We start from the raw sequence: 19,645 nt of genomic DNA on the forward strand, positions 1-19,645 counted from the left end.
ATTTTTTTTACATCAATTAGAAAAAATAAATTTATAAATTTGGAAAAAATCAAAACTTGTATAAGTAAATAAAGAAAAGTGTGGATATAAATAATAAAATATTATATAAAGGTTAAAGAAATACATGAAAAAATTATTTTTATAGAAATGATTAACGCTCAAAATTACAATCAAACGTGAATTCTTTTTGTTTTTTGTAAAATCAATTCCAAACATATAAAACTTAATTTGTTATTATTATTATTTATTTTAATTTTTTTGTGATTTATCAAAAATTATTATTAATGGATTTAGCTTTAGTTCTTTAAAAACATTTCAATCATGATTTTTTTTCTATTTTTATCCAAAAATATTTTGACCATTCAAGAGCTTTAACTTTTGCTTTAAATTTGGCAAAAGTATCCATAATTCTATTACCTTAAATTTTGAGTGCTTACTATATGAGTAGTAAATGACAATTACTACATATATAATTGCAAAAATAGAAAATTTTTGCTCTCCAACAAAACGAAAAAGTCAAAATTTGGATTTAATACCCATCATAATACGTAATTAATGGATATTAAAAATTAAATTTTGAAAAACTAATTTTAAAATCCTTAGGATTTGCAAACATTTTTCATTCGTATATTTTAATTTGTTTTTTAAATTATAAAATAGATTTATTTCATAAATATTATTATATGTAACGATAACTATGCTAATTGATTTATTTAATATTTTCTCAAATTTTCAAAACAAAATTGAAATTCACATTAATAGCTGATTTTACAAGTTTCATCAATTAACTTTAATTAAACTAATTGGTGTCTCTAAGTTCTAAATGTATTAGAAATATGTTAATTTTCAAGTACAAAGTTTGATTTATTTGTTCCTTCATCTTTTGCAACAAATTATTAGTTTACTATTATTGACGAGCCAAAAAATATTCAATTTACTCTTTTATGACTTTCTCATTTATTTTATGTTTTTCGGTTACTATTTTACAATCCTATTTTTATTTTAAATTATTTTATATTTTACCTATCCGATAAGTGGCAATGTAAAATTATAAAATTAAATTCATTGGAAACCAAAAATCAAAGGAAATTTTCATTAATTAGATTTATGCATGAAAAACATTAAATTTTGATATAGTGTTTTATTTCTTATTTTTAATAAAAATTGTTGTAAAAAAGTATCTCATTGGAAAAGTTGTAGTTTTAACTGAAAAATATAAGAAATAAACAACACTCTAAATATTACATTAATTAATAAAATTATAAGTTATATATTATATTAAAGATTTTTAAAATTTAAATATTATATTAAATGTTTTACTATAATTTAAAAATAATTTATAATATTAATCGTTTTTATTTATTGTTATTTAAAAAAATTTAGACAAGGTTAAAATTGGAAGAAGTAAAAGGAAATATAGAATATTGTTAACTTTCCCATAATCCCAAAAAATACTGTTTTCAATTTTAATAAGGAAAAAAAATGAAATTGGAGGGATTAATAAATCCTGTTTCAATCTTAATAGGAAAAAAAAAATTAAACGGTTTTATGATACAAATGCTTTTTGAGTTATAAATAAATATTTAAAATGATATTTAATTTTTAAAAATTTTTTATGTTATATATAAATTATAAATTTTATTAATTAATATGATATTTGAAATGTTGTGTTTGTTTTAAGAGTGTAAATAATAAAATAATATTTGCAAGTTATTTGAGTTCAACTCGAATAAAATTCGAATTCTATTTTGTCATTATCGAGGCAAGTTTAAACAGCTCGACTTATTAAGTAAACTGAATTCAAACATCCTAATATCTTACATGAATAGCTGACAAGCTTAATCAATCTTTTAAAATTTAATATATTTTTTGTTATTTTAATTAAAATTTACTATTTTACTCTTACATATATCAATTTAAACTCGAGTTTAAACAAATAATTAAACTTAAAATTGAGCATGGAAATCGAACTTATTTTTATTAAATGAACTTCATCGAACAACTTTAAATAATTCGATTTTTATCTCAAATTCAGTTGAAAGTTTAAAATTAAAACTTAATCGAGTTTGAATTAAGTTTTAAACAATGAATTTTGAGTCAAATTTGAGTTTAAACTCCTCACTGTATTAATTCAATTCAATTACATTCTTAGTTTGTTTGTTATTATCATTTAAAGTTAATCACATTAGTAATAAATATTATATTAAAGTAATATTTGGCATTTTTTAAAAGATCGTTATAGTAATATAATCACAGAGATTATTTTATTCCTAAAGAGATATTAAAATTTGTGATTTGAAATTCTTTTTTATTAACAGTTATTAATTTTTAAGAATTAAAAATAATTGAGTTTAGTATTATTAAAAAATCAAATATTATTTTATATAAAGTATAAACATAATTATGCATATTTTAATAATTACAAACATTGATAATTTTAACATTGTTTAAAGAAAATATTTGTAAAATATTAGTCATATTTAATTATTTTATAATAAAATATAATTAAATTATTAAATAAAAATATGTTTAGTATAGATAAATTATTTTTTTATAATATAAATTATGTGAAAAAATTTGAATTAAAAATAAAATTAATCTATTAATTAATTATAAAAGAAAAAAAAACATATCATACAAAATATAAAATATAAAAAATAAAAAATAAAAACTATATACAAATTATTTTTAAACTTATTACAATGAACATTAATTTAAACATATAAAATTTTATAAAATAAAATAATATAATTTTAAGATAAAATAAATTCTTAATTATATATTAATTAAATAAAATTTACTATTATTAATTTTATATATTATTTTATTACGATGATAAAATTTTTATATTTTTTTATGTTACTTAAGATCTAAAATATTTATTAAATATAATGATCTAACAATAATAAATAAATCATAATGATTTTTGTAATAATTACTTCATATTAAATATCACCTAATTAATAAATTTATAATTTATATATCATATTAAAATTTTTCTTAATTAAAATATCATATTTAATTTACTAGAATATAGGTAACATTCTTACCATTAACTTGAAAAGAGTTAAACCCTGATTACAAAATGTGAAAGGCACGACACTGTCGGCGCAAGATCACAGAAACCCGCTTCTCAGTCCCACGTGTAAACATCGCCATTCGCACTTGCCAGAGTCACACCTTCCATCTTCACTCGTGCGACGAGACGACCACCCTCCCTTCCAACTGTCTTATATTCTCCGCAGCTTAAAAAAAACGGAAAAAAAAGGCACTGGAAGATTTTCTTTTTTATCACGAAATTTACAAATAATATAAAAAAAAACTCATTTTTCTCAAGAAAAAAAATGTATAGAGAGGAAAAAAAAGAAAAATTATAAAGGGAGACGGAGACTCATCTACTCTGGAGAGAGAAAATATAGAGATATAGAGATAGAGAGGGAAGGGAAGTTTCCGTTTTTCCCACATTTTAAGAGTGAGAGAAAGCTCAGAAGGAAAAGGAGAGCAAAAAAAAGAGTGAAGCAAAAGAGGTAAATTTATTTATTTAATATTTAATATTTTTTATTTTTGTTTATGGGTGAGAGATTTTGATTCTATTATTACCGTTTTAATATTTTTATCTCAGATCATGAACAGAGAAAAAAAAAAAAGAAGAGAAAAACCTAGAGAGAAAACGTTAAATTTACGGAGAAAGTTTTAAAGAATTTAATTTGTTGTTTTGTATTGATTTTTTTTTTCATGTATCTCTTGTGAATATCGGAATTTTTTTTTGTAGAAAAAACAGAGGAAGTAGAAATTGGGGGATTGAGATTGAGATTGAGATTGAATTTGGAATCGAAAATCTTTCCCAGCGGTTAAGAGGAGGGAGAGAGAAGGAGGGGAAATCCAGAGAAAGAGAGGAATCAGTTTAATGTTCAGTTTGCGTTGCGATCGTTTGCGTCCACGATGGCGGCGGCGAAAGCAGCAGCTATTGTGGTGAGGCGGAAGGAGCCTCGTGTTGAGGGGCTTTTCAATGCGACTGGGATAATCTTTGAACCGGAGGCATGTAATATAATATCTCTTTATTAGGGTTTCTTTTAATTTTATCAATTAGAAACATTTGAATATTAAAATGAGTTTTTCGGATTTTAATTGATAGTGTTTTTGGGTTGAACTTTTGATTCCTTTAAATTAGCCGTGGATGATGTGGAAATATTGGTAATATCTATCATGAAATTTGCTGTATCAGTCTATTGTGGTGTGGATGGCCTATGTTAGTCATTAGGGTTTAGGGTCCTCATTAGAAATTGGATATATTTATTTCCTTGCTTGTTGTGTTTAGTTGCGCTACATAATGTGGCTCTATGTTAGGGCTGTATGGAGTTAGATGCAAGTTTTTGCTATTATGTGGTTTTAGATGTTAGTAAATTAGAGCAGTTTTTGTGCAATGGACTATTCTTACTGGATTTTGTTTATTGATGCCTTATTTGATACAGTTTGATGTGCTTTTTAGATCACAACTGTTTTGAGAGGGATTTATTGCATGCAATGGCCAGTGCATGAGATGGATCACAATATTCAGAAGAATATCATGAGAACAGGGTAATCTGCAATCTGTGTTCTCAACTTGCTAATGCTTTTCTTTGTCAATTATGTTAGCATAATATTTTAAGTTGAAAGATAGAAGAACATCTATTTGTTGGCACAAACAAGTGAAAGTGTTAAGTTCTTTGTGTTATATATGGTAAGTAGTTATAGTTAACTTTCGAAATTTTCTTGGTGAAGAGTGTTGAAAACTAGGATGATGAAAAGATGGGTGGGGAATGAAGAATGATAGAATAGAAAATTTCTGTAATTTTCCTCTCATGTGCTTTCTGGGAATGACTTAGAAGTGGAGTGCAAGAAAATGATGTACTTACTTCTTAGTTCTTGTCTGTTGTCTCCCAATCTCTTTGATTTTACTGGATTAAATTTGTTGGCTGAGGTACCAAATGAACACCCTTCATCTTTTCCATTTTCTTAGTTCTCTCGGTACCAAGTAAAAAAGTGCTTGCCATTCATGCACCTATTTCCTGACTTAAGAATTGGATAACATCTACTCAGCATATATGGCTCCTGTTGTGGGGTTGGAATCATTTATCTAAAGCTGCCTAGTGTTTTGGAATAAAAAGCCCATCATTTCATTATTATTTTTTCTTTTTATTTCTTATTCTTTGTTACAGCCAATAAATGATTCTAATTTTCTGCACTATTGAGTTTCAATGATGAAAAGTGTGTTCTATTAGAAATGTAGTGGTTTACTTCTAAGTAACAACTCTTAGAATAGTTGTAATGTAGAGTTGATTTTTTTTTTATAAAAAAATTCTGCAGAGTGAAGTTTTCAATTCCATGACTCGGATGATATGGTTATGAAAGTTATGACTGTCATGAATTTGTAAGTTATGCTTTGTGGATGCTCTTTTGGTCTTTATCTTGCTGTATTATAGGTATGTAAGTTTGTAACCACTTCGTGTGCAGTGCTAAGAATTTTTGTGGTTGACATGTATTAGGGTGAATTTAAGTACTAAAGAGTCTTATAAGTTATAACTTCCAGTGTCATGGACCTTTTTGAAATATTGATATAAGTCGCTCAAAAATGCAGTGGAGTATGGATGAACTTGATAATTATTAGATTCCATGGTGCTGTATTTCTGCTAAAAGTGTTGAAGTTTTCATTATTGATTGTCCAGCAGCATATTAGGATCATTCCCATAAGCTTGCTTATAAGGGGGTTGTTTAGAGCATAAAATTGAAAACAAGGATAAAACTTAGGAACTAGCATTATACTGTTTTGAACCTGCCATGTTAATTTATTTGCAAGGTCTTTTAGAAGTCAGGCCGGTTTCTATAAAGTTGAAGGAACACAAGTTAACCTCTGAGCCTGTTTTAAAAACATATTCACGTTATAAAGAATTTACTTTGTTTGTTTTGAAAGCAGTTCTTATACGGCCATGACTTTCCTTTCCGGCCTTTTTGGAACTCATAGTTTTGGGCTGTCAAGACCTGACCATGGGCATGATGGCTAAAGTTGATTGAATTATGTGCAATCGGGTTGTTGTGTTGTTGCTTGGTTGCTGAAATCAATCAGATATTGGATTGGTGACTTTCTGGGGCTTAATTAGTGCTAACATCTAACTGACATGTAGGAGCTTATTACATGTCATGAAAGCTGAAGTTAGATTACTGTTACATGAAACTGGATGAGAGTCAGTTTGCTATAGGAAGAGGCAATTAAAGAGGGTATTGGGTGTTCCATAGCATTCTCTGGTAAAGGATATAACAAATGACAACAGTGTTGCTGATAGTAGCAATCAAATACTCAAAGGGTTAAGACTGCCAGTTTTTTACTTCATTTTGGAGGAGGATACAATTTTAGTGTTGCTTCTGGTTAAACATCTTGATTTTTATGTAGGGTGAATGGTATTGTATGTGTTGAAGCTCAAGAATATCTGGTGAACTTTTGAGGGGGTGCTATAACTTCTATGACTTTGTTGAATAGAAACCATTGGGATGTCTCAGCAAGGACATGTAGTATGAGGTTGACTTGAATTTGCCAGGAGATGAGAGAAGTCTTTATAGTAAAGTCAAATAATTATACACTATGGTGCTAGGTTGGAAGATGCTGTGATCGAAAATGCAAGTTGACTTAGAAGATGAGCTTTATGTAGGGGTTATATTTATTGATTTATACTTCATTGTTATTTGGACCTGATATGAAAGGGAAAGTCATATAAAAAGGAAAGGAAATTTATGAAGCACATACAAAAGCTGGGCTGCGTATAAATTGATTGCGTAAGTTTGATAACAAGATATCAGAAAGTCAAACAGAAAACAGTTCAAGGGCTAAAGTAAAGATGAGGTGGAAATAATTCACCAACGCAATCACACAGAACTGCTTGTTGAGCTGTCTCATTGATTGGACTGTCAAATATCTGAAGACTTATTTGCTCTTAGCTTGTTCTCCTCTTTAAGGGTCATAATCTTACATATCTTTTCCAAAGAGAGAAGCTTCAAATTATAAATGATAGCTTAAGTATTTCATGTTGAAGGTTTAGATTTATACTGGTTCTGTGTTGTTGTAAGTAGTGGTTGTCTCTGATTTCTAAACATCCAAAAAATCCATATTAACAGTCTATGTATCTACTGAATTTAAAATGAAATTATTATTTATTTTATATTATTGAGACGGGCTGTTTTTATGTTATGAATATTGCTAGATTTATTTGTATAAATCTCAAATTCTCAATGTGCCCATTATTTATCCTGAATTAATCCTTTTTCTTAAGGGAACCCTCTATGTTAGATAGTTCTTAGAATCAATAAAGATTAGATAGGTGCTTCATTTGATTCCTTATTTCACCTTTCTAGATAATTTGCAGATACCAAGCTCATTATTTTTTTCTTGTTAATGCACCTCCTTTATCTGCCAAAGTAGAAAAAAGGGCCTCTCGATCTTTTCTTTTGTGATGGTTGCATCAAAAATTATTTTCATTTGCTATTAATTTTGTTGCATAAGATTAATTATTTTTTTCTTTGGAGGAAAGGGCGTAAGTACATGTTTGTTAAAGGGCATGAATCTTTGGCTTTCTGTTTATTTTTTGCTTAATTTTGCTTTTCTTTTTATGTTAGGTACAAGCAAAAACTGTAAAAAGACTAATTAGGCATTATATGAGTCAAAAGGTTCATAAAAAGGCAGAACTAGAACCTGCAACGCGTGTTTTTCTGCTTGTTCATCTTGTATACACCTTAGTCAAATGGAATTGAAGAGTGATGAGTTTTCCGATGAAACCGATCGTTTTACTGTGGCAAGTCAGTATTCTATCAATGAGGATAAAACTGGTGACAGTTTACAGCATACCCCCAGTGAAGCAAGCAATTTACACTCTGTCAATTCTAGTCATGATTCTTACTCTGAAAATATAGAAAGCAAAGCAACTATAAGGCCATCTGATGCATCTGTTGTGTTGGAATATCTTGGGATTCAGAGAACCTTCTCAAATAAGTATGATGGTTGCCTAGGTGTTGAAGGCCATGATGATAATATTTCATGTGCTAGTACTGCCAGTGATGCGAATGCAGCTTTTAGTTATTGTAACAAGGATTTAGATGGTAAGAATTCATCTCGTAGTTCAGCATCAGTTTGTAGTTTAGGATCCGGAAAGGTCTTCTCTTCCCAGAAGCTAGACTTGTCAGAACTTCCTTCAATAAAGGAGGTAGATGCTGGCACTAGTTCACTGAGGACCCAAAGTTCTAATTTGCATTTTCAAAGTGGCAAGAGAGCTGTTGGAGGCAGTTCTAAGATTTCTACCAAAATCCACCCTAAGTCAGAAGCAGATATTGACAACAATAGTGGGGACCCACAGGATAAAGCTGGTAAAAGTTTGAATGAGGATGAACAAGATGAGTCAAATGAGTTGGTTGAGTTACCTGACAAGTGCGAGTCTCCTTTGCAAGCAGTTTCTGCAGATGAGGGTTATGAGTCTGATGCTACAGAGCATGATGTAAGTAATTTTATTATATTGGCTTAAATATGAAGAGAAACTTGAACTAAAATTAAATAATTATCCAAGCCCCTATTGTTTTATTATAATAAATTGAGCTCTTAAACATTTATTTTCATCCAATTTAGCCATTAAACATCTATTTACTGATTTAGCCCTCGATCGGTCGAAATTGGTGATGGCGGTTAAACAATTTTCGTCCGATAAGGGTTCAATTGGGCGAAAATAGATATTTGGGAGCTCAATTGATTATAATAAAATGATAAGGCTTGGATGATTATTGAAATTTAGTTCTAGGGCTTTTTTTATACTTAAGCCTATTTTATTCTTTCTGAAATTTGTAATGAACAAAGGGTGCATGCATGACTGGTTAACACTAGATCTTTTAGGACTGATATTGTGGAGGTTGTCTGTTTAGTTTAATGTAGTCAATTTGAGAGGAAAGATATTGAAGATACCATATTTTAATTGGTTTTCCCGTTGCACTTGGAGTGCAGGTGCCATCACTAGGAGAATGGAAGTAGTGATTATGATATTCTTGAACTGATTTTAAGGTTCTGACTCTTGCCAGATCCTATACTCTTTTAGGCATTGTTAAAAGGATTCTTTTAAGTGATTACGAATACATTGAAAATGAATATGGAGGTCCTTGAACTTGTTAAATGGTTTAAGAATATTAAACTGGATTCCGTTAAAATTATATTTACTTAACGAGAAGCATTCCTTTTCTTTTTACCTTGTAGGGTTGCTTTATCTGTTGTTTTCTTTTTTCTATTCTTTAAAAAAAAAATTATTAATACTTTTTTTTTAATATCAATAAGCTTTGCTGATTATCTTTTCTTTGTTTCTCCTATTTGTCTGGAATAGGTTAAGGTATGTGATATTTGTGGGGATGCAGGACAAGAAGATTTGCTTGCTATATGTAGCAAGTGTGCTGATGGTGCAGAGCACACGTAAGTGTACAAATCCCTTTATCCATATGTGTTTGTCATCAGGTTTTGTTGCATTTCTATTAATTCTTATCTATGTGCCTATATTCATTGCCGAGTTTTTCGTTATTAATGCTATTGATCAGTTACTGTATGCGAGAAATGCTTCCAAAAGTACCTGAAGGTGATTGGCTTTGTGAAGAATGCAAGCTGGCTGAGGAAACTGGAAGCCAAAAGCAAGGTTAGTTATCAAACAGATGGAATAATAAATGGCACTCTGACAAGAGCATGTATTAACCGCCTTTTGCAATTGAATTTTAAAGGTTTGGATGCTGAGGGAAAAAAAGAAAACAAACCTAGCTCAAGTACACCAAGCTTAGTTAAGAAACATGCAGAAAATCTAGAGGGTGCTTTTGCTCTGAAAAGGCAGGCTGTCGAAACAAATATAGGATCACCGAAATCACTGAGCCCCAGCAGAATATCTGCTTTGTCTCGAGAGGGTTCATTCAAGAAGTTAGACAAGGCGAAACTGAGGCCATCTCCCCAAATTTCTCTTAATAATCATTCTGGTAATGATATGGCAGAAACCGTACGATCTCCTACTTATGGCCCACGGCTGCAAACACCAAAGGGTAAGTGAGTTCATTCCGTTGGCTAAAACTTTCTCATATATTTGTTAATTTTAAGCATTGGCTTACTGTTCTACTTGATACAGGAACATTATTGAAATCCAACTCATTCAATACCTTAAATTCCAAACCCAAAGTGAAGCTTGTAGATGAAGTTGTTCTTCAGAAACAGAAAAGTGCTAGAGAACGTGCATCGCTTGGTAGCAAGCAGGAGCCTGCTAGAATGATGGGCAAATCCATGTCATTTAAATCTACAAACTCAAGACGGTTAAACATTGGGGAATCCAAGTTTAAAATGCTATCATCTAAATATCCTCATGTTCAAGATCTGAAAGGATTAAAGCAAGTTAATGAGCGGATATCATCAGAAAGGAAAAATTTCTCGAAATTGGATCGCTCTAGTTCGACTGTCTCCACACCTAAGGTTGATCAGAAACTGACACCTCGTGGTGATATAATTTCTTATTCTTCCGCAAGCAACAACCGAGAAACTAAGGTTGTTCAGTCTGATGGAAAAACAAGTACTTTATCAAGAATAACCAGCAATCTAGGTCGTAAAGGTGTAGAAAATGCAGTTGCTGCAGGTATGTTTTGACATTCTGATGGAGAGACTGCTATTTTTTTTTTTTAATCCTTTTAGTGTTCACTTTAAGTAGAATGTTTTGCTGTATATTGTCTTATTTTACCTCATCTTTATTGCTGTTGTTGTTGTTTTCTTTTGGCTGATCCCAACAAGTTAAGGCATTCTTCTTATTTTGCAGCTGTTGGAGTTTCATCCACCAATGGGTGCATTTCTTTTGATCAGAAGTTAAACCAAGTAAGCCTAAAGGAGGAACCCTCATCAAGTTCTTCATGGACGGCTGAGAGGCAACCCAGTAACTTTAATGGAGTTATGTCAGATGTTCTATCTCGGTCATTAGATTCAACAAATCAGAGTGAGAAGTCTAGGGAGAGCTCTGTTAGTCACCCCTCAAAAAGTGTCCCATGCGTGAAATGCAAAGAAATGGGTCATACAGCTGAATATTGCTCAGTCTCTCTGGCTTCTGGTGCTGATCTGTCTGCTCCAAAAACATTTAGGGAGATAAATAAAGGCAATAAGTTGAAAGCTGCAATTGAGGCAGCTATCCGTTTGAGGCCTGGAATATTTGAAAGAACTTCTCAAGATACATCATCAGTTTCCAATAAGGCAAAGAATATGATTTCTGTTGAAGGTACCCATGAAGGGCAAACAAATCTTTGTAATCAAGCTTCCGTTGGTAGCATGAAGCTGCTTAATTCACTTTCCACTGATTCTGTCTCTATAGTTTCTTCTGTTGGCGATCTTTCAATGAGAGAGATCTCTGTCCCTCCTTTAGCTACAGTGTCTGCCGTCTTGAAGATGTCAACCATCCCAGAACATGAATACATCTGGCAGTAAGATTCTTGTCCTTCTATTGAACTATTTTTTTGGGTTAAAAAGATGCTCCTTTTTGGTGTCATTTTCATTTATTGCTGCAGCATACTGTGCCTGGAGATGTTTTTTAAATAAGATAGATTCTGTTACTTTTTTGCAGAGGGGCTTTTGAGGTGCATAAAAGCGGAAAACCTCTTGAGTTTTGTGGTGGAATTCAAGCCCATCTCTCAACCCTTGCATCACCTAAAGTGCTTGAAGTGGTCAACACTTTTCCCCACAAAGTTTCCTTGAATGAAGTACCTCGCCTGAGCACTTGGCCCATACAGTTTCACAACAATGGTCCTAAGGAAGATAATATTGCTCTCTACTTCTTTGCCAAGGACCTTGAAAGGTAGATAAGAATATACTTTGTTTCTTTTTCCTTGTTTGGAACCCATCTTCCTCTCTCCTTTCTCCAGTTGGGTTGATCATTGATGCAATTTCTCATTGCTTTCGGTTTTTCTTAAAGTTGATTTCTTCTGCTTATGTTGCAGTTATGAGAAGAACTACAAGGTCCTTGTGGATACCATGGTCAAGAATGATCTTGCCCTCAAAGGAAGGTTTGAAGGTGTTGAACTCCTGATATTCCCATCCAACCAGCTTCCTGAAAATTGCCAGCGTAAGGATTGTTACAAAATTGAGATATTCAGATGCAGTATAGTACCCTGTAATTTTACTTTTGGTTGGAGTATATCTGTATATGCTTTGACCAAAATTCATGACAAGGCAAGGATAAAGGGATATGTCTGTTTGTCTGCACCACACTATGTTGCTTTGTAGGTACTGGTAGAGCATGGTCATGGGGGCTAATTTTGATATTTGCTTTTTGCATACTTTCCAAATATAAACAGCAATGACTCAATAAATCTCAATCCTTAACCATATTTCTTGGTTATGGGAATTCCTTAATATTCACAACCTCCTAATGTGCTCTCGAACTTCTTCCCTTTGATTTTTCCCATTGAAATAAGAAACATTTTTTTACTGATGCATTTTTTTTTTGTTTTGGTTCTTGTCCCTCTTAGCATGCATCTATTGAAACTTGCATTCTTAAAAACAATTGGATGAGCCTCAAAGCTGGGTTCCTACCGCAATAGCCGGAAAGTATGAGGAAAAAGCAGCATCTCTTTATTTCAAAGTATGGTAATTGGATCAAGTGTGTTTTAGCAAGATGTGCAATGAGGTGATGATGTGCCTAGACTCTCCATTTTCCACTTCTATGCTCTAGATTTGTGGATTAATGGACAAATGTGCCTGCTATATGGATCTAACTAAAACTGTTATCCACCGAAATCCTTAATTTGTAGGGCTGTTTAGATTTAAAGAAATTGATTTGGTTGACTCTTTTTTAGCATGCCTTTGTTTGGGCTAGAGCTACCTGTTAAGATTGATGATATGATATATTAAGACGAAGTTGTAGGCTGGTTTTCAGTAATGTCATCTCTTAGTGTTTCAAACAAAGGATCCTTGTGATGGCGAAAAAAAAAGAAGAAATGTCCTTTGGTTATAAACTCTGCTTAAGGCGTTATGAAAAGCCTCTGTTGCTACTGAGTGTTTTCTTTTTCGCTTGTCAACTTCGGGGCTGCACACTGCATTAGAACATGATTACAGTACTTTAGTCTTTGGGTTTGAGAAATTTGTTTGTAGACTATAGGTTTGCTGATGTATTGCAAATGGTTACCATTTCTTAAGCACACCTTCCATACTTTTAAAGGGGGTTTTGCTGTTTTGTTTTTTGGTTTTGGTTTGATAACATTGATGGCAATGGTGCCATTTACAGAATGTATTTAAAGGAAGGTTTTGAGTGTGACTTCATTCTTATGTAGATCATTTCCTTGGAGTTATTTAAGACTTATTTTGGTTTGTGTCTCTTAGGTTTTAGATTATTCTTTGTTTTTGTTGGATTTCGTTATTCCCTGTTTTTGTGTTTAATAAGTTTTATTTTCTTACTGAGTGGGGGAAAAAGATTGCTAAAATTTGTGACTTGCTGTTTGCAGGTTGGAATACCTTATTATTCCTCTGGGGTGTTTTCAAGGGGAGAAGAGCTAACTGTTCAGATTCCTCAAAGAGTGCATGCATCCCTGATGCAAGTATGGTACGTTTGGAGAGAGAGATATCTACTGATATTCCTCAGCCAGTAGAAAATGAATCAGCTGCATGTGACAGTTCACACAATGTAGTCCCAGTAACCATTGTTGTCGAAAAGAAATGTATCTCAACAGATAGAGATGGTAACAAGGACTCTTCTTTTGAGCAGACACATGTGGGAATAAAAGCAAAATCAGAGGAGCAAGATGGTAAAATTGACACCAAATTCTTGTCAAGAATTGCAACAAGCAGCACACAGGTGCATCCAGAAATGAAATTCACCAGTAATCTGGTAATATGTTCTTCTGTCAATGAAAAAACTGTCAAGTTCATGTTGTTGCTATAGTTGATTGCTTATGTTTGTTCTTGCCATTATTTACTAATCTTCAACCCTTCAATCAGTTATGGGGTGTTACTTATTTAGTGACCTAATGAAATCAATAAGGAATTAAGATAGTGTTTGGTTTTAGAAAACAGAGTCATTTTCTGTTTTCATTTTCTTGAAAAATAAATAACACAAGTGAAAACATGTTAATTAAAAATAAAAATAAATTTTTAGAAAAAAAAAAGAAAATGGGTTGAAATATTAAAAAAAAAAACATGTTTTCAATTAAGAAAACAAGGGATGTACATTATTTTTTTCCTTGTGAGTTGCAAGTTACCATGTTTGAACACTTTTTAATGTCGTTAATTAATAAATATATATTATATTTATAATTAGATGCCATTAATAGTAATATCATTGAATATTTTATTTATTTCCTTATTTTTGTATTTTTAGAAAACAATTTTTATTTTTGTTTGCCAAATACATTTTTAAGAAAACAAAATAGAAGATGAAAAACAAAAACAAAAAATATTTTCTCAAACTAAACAAAGCCTAATATTTTCCTATTCAGGAAATTAAGAATCAATATTGCGTATTAATGAATGTGTGTTGCAATTTACGGTGCAAAATGCTTATAAGTTTACAGGTTGATCTCTGATTCTATTCAGTTTCTTAGTTTGTGGAGGAATGTTTTTGATTCTTTTTTCTAATGTTAGTACTGTTAAAATTTATGTTAAGGTTCATTTATGTAAATCTCAACCTTTTAAATATTTCATAGGTCTCTATTGAAACCTTTTAAATATTTCATAGGCTCCAATTGAAAATTTTTTCTGTGCGCTGTTGCCCTGTTATATCTCTCTGCACATCCTTACAGAAGTCAACATGAAGTCAAATTCCATGCAGTCATGGATTGTTGTTGCATTTCTGTTTTGTATGTTTATATCACTTCAATTTGAATGTTCTTACTATGACGGGCATCAAGTGGCTCCTCAACTGTTATTGACTGAAGGCTGAATGCTTGCCTGTCCACGGGGCTGGCTTTTTCTAATGAATGACGCTAGTTGGATGACATTGGTGGTTGTTTTGTCCTGTTATTGGTGCATGGTTACAATATTTGGCTGTATGTGTGTTTTTTTTTTTAATAAGTGTTTGGCTATGTAGTTGGACTAGTGCATATTATTTCTTCCTTTCCCTCTCTGCCCTACTGCTCTTAAAGGGAAAAAAGCGGAATGCATGATGTTTCTTTTAGGGAGGGTGTGATCGCAGGTAGGGGTGTAATTGAGTTGAGTCAAGCCGGTACATTAGGATGCTCGAGCTCGAGCTCGACTTAAAAATAGAAGTTTGAAGCTCGGCTCGAACTTGATCGAGTTCAATTTTTCAAACTCGAGCTCAACTCAAGGTAAAACTCAATCCAAGCTTAAGCTCGCTCGCCTCAAATCAAAATAGAAAATTTGTGATTTCTGGATAGCTGACCCTTTGTTTTCTCCTCTTTGAAGAAATTGGACATTGGAGGCCTCTTTCCCAAAGTAAACTGTAAACCATGTTAGGATTTCACATTTACCCTTACAGACCAGCAGCCTATTTTAACAACTAGAAAGAAAACACATCATAGCACCACAATTTAATCTGTTAATAACATAAGAATTAAATATCCCCAATTTTCATGTAAAGAGTATGGAGCAAAACTAGATCAGAAATATCTCAGAGATGGATATCAAGTAAACGCAAATGACAAAACCTACTTGTTGAAGCACTTTATCCATGCCAAAGTGTTAACACTAGTGTTTCCTGGAATAACATATGCTTACCTTGGGATGTCTCGGAAAACACAGACATTGGAACAAAGTCTTTTGTCATGTACATGGAATATCGCTGTTTTGGGGGGGGAGGGAGTTGTGAGATTGAAAGAGATAGGGATAGCGCCATTTGGGGGGGGGGGGGGGGATGGGAGAGTCGTGAGATCGAAAGAGGTAGGGCTTCTAGTTTTAGGGATTTATATTTTAAGACCAAAATTATAATTTATAATTAAAATAATAAAATATATTAAAATAAAAAAGCTCAATAAGCTTGCAAGCAACTCGAGTCAAGCATAAAAATGCTTGAATTTGGCTCGCTGGATAAGTTAAGCTACTTGAGCTCGAGCTCAGTTTGACAATGATCGAGCTGAATTTGAGTTTTTTTTCGAATCGATTCGGAATAGTTTGCGAGTATAAGTGTATCATTTACACCCCTAATCTTGGGTACTCTGTGGACCTCATTAAATTGGTTAAATGCTCCATTAGAATCCTTGAGCAACTCTACATTAATTAGTGTTTTGTTTCAAATATTAATTATTTTCTCGTATTTTTCTTAATATATTATCAATTACCTATTTATTTTAAGACTAGAATCTAATATATTTTAAGTTATGTATGCTTAGGATGTATTTAATACGTAATATTATGATAAGATAGGATAAGATGACATTATGAATAGAATTATATTAAATAATATCATCTTATCTTGTGTTTTATATGTTCAAGGATTATGATAGGATAATTTATTTATTGGTTAAAATTATCTTTCCTCAAAGTTTATGCAATTTAAATTATTGATATAATTTTTAAGGGTATAATAGGACGTATAAGTTCAATCCCATGGATTAAAAATAATCCACTTCACTTTAGGAGGATTGAATCATCCTATACCAAGAGGATAGTTAATACTCATTGCAATTCTATCCATTTCTTTAGTTACAAATCAAACATAATATAAGATAATTACTATCCTATCTTATCTATCATCCTATGCATCAAACATGGCCTTAATATCTAATATATTTTCGTTTCTGTTCGAGACTCCTTTTTATTCAACCAGTTTAGTTAGATGGGAACTCAAGACTGCTAAAGAGTTTGGGCCATAAATATGGGAAAATGTTTTGTATCACAGTTCTACTAAGTTATGTTTACTGAGCAGATAATTCTGATTGACCTTGATCAGCAAGATCAATAGTGTCTGAAGTACCTGGGAAGGACTATTAATTGGAGCATTATTATTATTATTATTATTATTATTATTGAGTGAGGTGGGAAGGGTGGGGGTTGGTTGAAAGAAGTCGTTAATATTTCAAAGATTTTCTTAGTTGATTTGTTTACTTGAGTTTTTAGTATTATTCTGAACTTGTTGCTTTTGTTTTTAGGCAAACAGGAAAATGAAAAAAAAAAAAAAAAAACTCCTTCCTATGAATGTTGACCTTTGCCATTAATTTGCAGGAAGAGAGCAAAGTTCCAGATTGTAGATTTGAGTCTGAGCTCAAACCTTGTCTTCAAGCTACTAAAACCAATAGTGGTTCTTTCAAAGTTGAGAAAGAGGAAATGCATGTTGGAGAAGACTATCCATCTTTAAAAAATCGCCCCGCTGGAAACCAAGAGGCAGTTGTTGTGGGGAGGATTGATGGAGATTCTGTTAAGATTAGGGATTCAAAGGACGATGGGTATTCAGATGGAAAAACTTCTTGGAGGAGAGATCTTGACTGTTGGCAGGTGAATCATCGGAAACGCCCATTCTTGGATCTTACAGAAACAGATTCAGAAACTTCCATTGATACAAGTCAAAAAATGCCAGGGAGTGAGGTTAAGAGAGTTTCTGTAGATGTAGGAAGTGACGATAAAAAGCTGGAGATAGGTTTCAGTGGAATATACCAATATAGCAGTACTAGACATCAAAGTCCTTTTAGTGATAGTTTAGCATCAGATAGGCATGATCTGAGTTCTAGCTCTTCTGTTGAAGAGAAGAGATGTAACATTGCTTGGGAAGAAAAAGTTATCCCGGAGGACATGGGAAGTAGTGAAAGGTTCTTCTTTCCTGTAGATTCACATCGTGCAAGGGAACTTCGGTTGGGGGACAACTCTAAACTGTGGAAGGAGCTCTACATAAAAGATGAGGACCGAGTTCACAATTCCTCTCCCAACCTTGAGCTTGCTTTGGGGGCTGAGATGAGACCACTAAACAACAAAATCCTGCCTTTCTTTGTTGAAACGGTAGACAAAAATGACAACCTGGACAGGACCCGGGATAAGGTGATAGGAAAGGACGAGGAGGATGATGTATCTGCCTCCCTTTCCCTTTCCCTCTCATTCCCATTTCCAGAAAATGAACGGAATGTGAAGTCTGTTCCTAAAACAGAGCAGCTCTTGCCCGGAAGGCATCCTGTGAATACTTCCTTCCTACTGTTTGGGGGCTTACCTGACAAATAGTCTCATGGTGATCCTAGGTTGTTTGTACATTACGTTGCCTTACTACATGAGTGTGGTAAGTGTATACCACAGATCACTAGCTCTTGAAGAATGGCCTTCTATGGAGCTTTGTAGGAGAACCCACATTCCATCTGTTCATAACCCATACAGAACTTAGCAATAACTTTTCTCTTTTGTTTTTTCTTGTTTTTCTTTTTTTGAGTGCATAGACGTAGTGACGGCTGTCTGTATATAAAGAGAATGAAAGCCGGCTTATTTCAAAATATCACCAAGAAATTTGCAAGCCAATGCTTTGATCTGGAGGAATTTTGTTTTCTTTTCTGTTGATTTTTTTTTTTTCAATTTGCTTGCTAAGTATCCTCATTAGTGTTGGTACAGTTATTACTTTGAAAGGTTTTATTAGCAGGGTAACACCAATAGGGAATTGACAGGTGATGCTGCTTTTTCCATTTTGGATGAGGGGGGAGGAATGTCGGAGTTTCTGCACAATCTGCTAATGATTTTTCCATTTGGTTAGCAAGCAGAGTTATGATTATCAAAAGAGCATTGAACGTGGAACCTGTTTCGTCCTTCTTTCCGGTACGCATTTAGAAGTATTAGTCTTAGGTTGCACGATCTCCATCTCATCAAATCCATTCTCCTATTTCAAGTTCTAATGATCATGGTTTTTTATTTGGGTTTGCTTCCCTTTTGATATAGTGTCAATTATCGTATTTGTTTTGGTCTTTCTTTGATATATATTCGAAATCTATAAGTCTTTGTTCTATTGAAAGAAAAGAAAAATTACCACATTCTTTAGCTATCAAGATTAACATGTTGATTCATATCTTTTAAGATATAAGAAAAACAATTTTAATGACATTTTTAATTTTATTTGTAAAATTTTAAAATTTTACTATTAATGTATTGAAAATGAATTTTTATCTAATTATTATATAATATTTTTGCAAAATCATAGACCGATATTTCATAACAATTTTTCCTATTTTAGTTTAAAAAATGACATAGAAATAACATATGGAAAATGAAAACAATTGAATCGAAACTTCTGTCCAACTTAAAAATGAAGCGGCTAAAAAGAAAAAGATAAAAAAAAAAAAAAGTCCAATAAATAATAATTGGCAGGAAGCAAAGAGGGCGGATCTATCGATGCGCTAACTTTGGGCTTAACCATAGAACTCGTCATTTTAAGGCCGGGATTTTCAAAACTCCTTTCAATGTTTTCTTTCCTTTAATACCCTTTTCAGTTTTATAATATCAAGTGAATCCAATTTGCAAGCATTGCTACAATACATCAGACTTCATCTGCTAATGGTGAGACCTTCATTAATTTAATTTGGTACTAATTTTTATTTAATGAAATATGGCTTTTTTTTTTTTTTTCTTTTCTTAGTTCCTTGTTGAGCAAAATATGAGAAAATTTCTTTAAAGAGAGATCATAAATATAGAATAATTTGAAAAATTTTTACTATGATCTTCAAAATGATT

General features: G+C 32.1%; 1 protein-coding gene across 9 annotated transcripts; it reads left to right on the forward strand.

The window, feature by feature from the left end:
* The first annotated feature begins 3,402 nt into the window (after positions 1-3,402).
* On the forward strand, positions 3,403-18,463 carry LOC111294704 (ASI1-immunoprecipitated protein 2-like). Of its 9 annotated transcripts, none has more exons than XM_089743211.1 (14): positions 3,403-3,527; positions 3,773-4,042; positions 4,490-4,578; positions 5,347-5,410; positions 7,645-8,516; positions 9,384-9,469; positions 9,592-9,686; positions 9,769-10,077; positions 10,161-10,658; positions 10,836-11,487; positions 11,628-11,858; positions 12,001-12,125; positions 13,504-13,886; positions 17,174-18,463. In XM_089743211.1, exons 5-14 carry the CDS (start codon positions 7,770-7,772, stop codon positions 18,155-18,157), a joined length of 4,110 nt encoding a protein of 1,369 aa, XP_089599337.1. In that variant the 5' UTR covers positions 3,403-3,527; positions 3,773-4,042; positions 4,490-4,578; positions 5,347-5,410; positions 7,645-7,769; the 3' UTR covers positions 18,158-18,463. The 9 variants fall into 9 exon arrangements, with proteins under 9 accessions (XP_089599337.1, XP_089599339.1, XP_089599336.1 ...); XM_089743213.1 differs by having other exon boundaries at positions 3,773-4,038; positions 4,473-4,578; XM_089743210.1 differs by lacking the exon at positions 5,347-5,410.
* Positions 18,464-19,645: the final 1,182 nt, after the last annotated feature.

The sequence above is a fragment of the Durio zibethinus genome, chromosome 14 (genome assembly GCF_047325235.1).
Source record: "Durio zibethinus cultivar Kanyao isolate XHJ-2024 chromosome 14, ASM4732523v1, whole genome shotgun sequence".
Classification (NCBI taxonomy): Eukaryota; Viridiplantae; Streptophyta; class Magnoliopsida; order Malvales; family Malvaceae; genus Durio; species Durio zibethinus.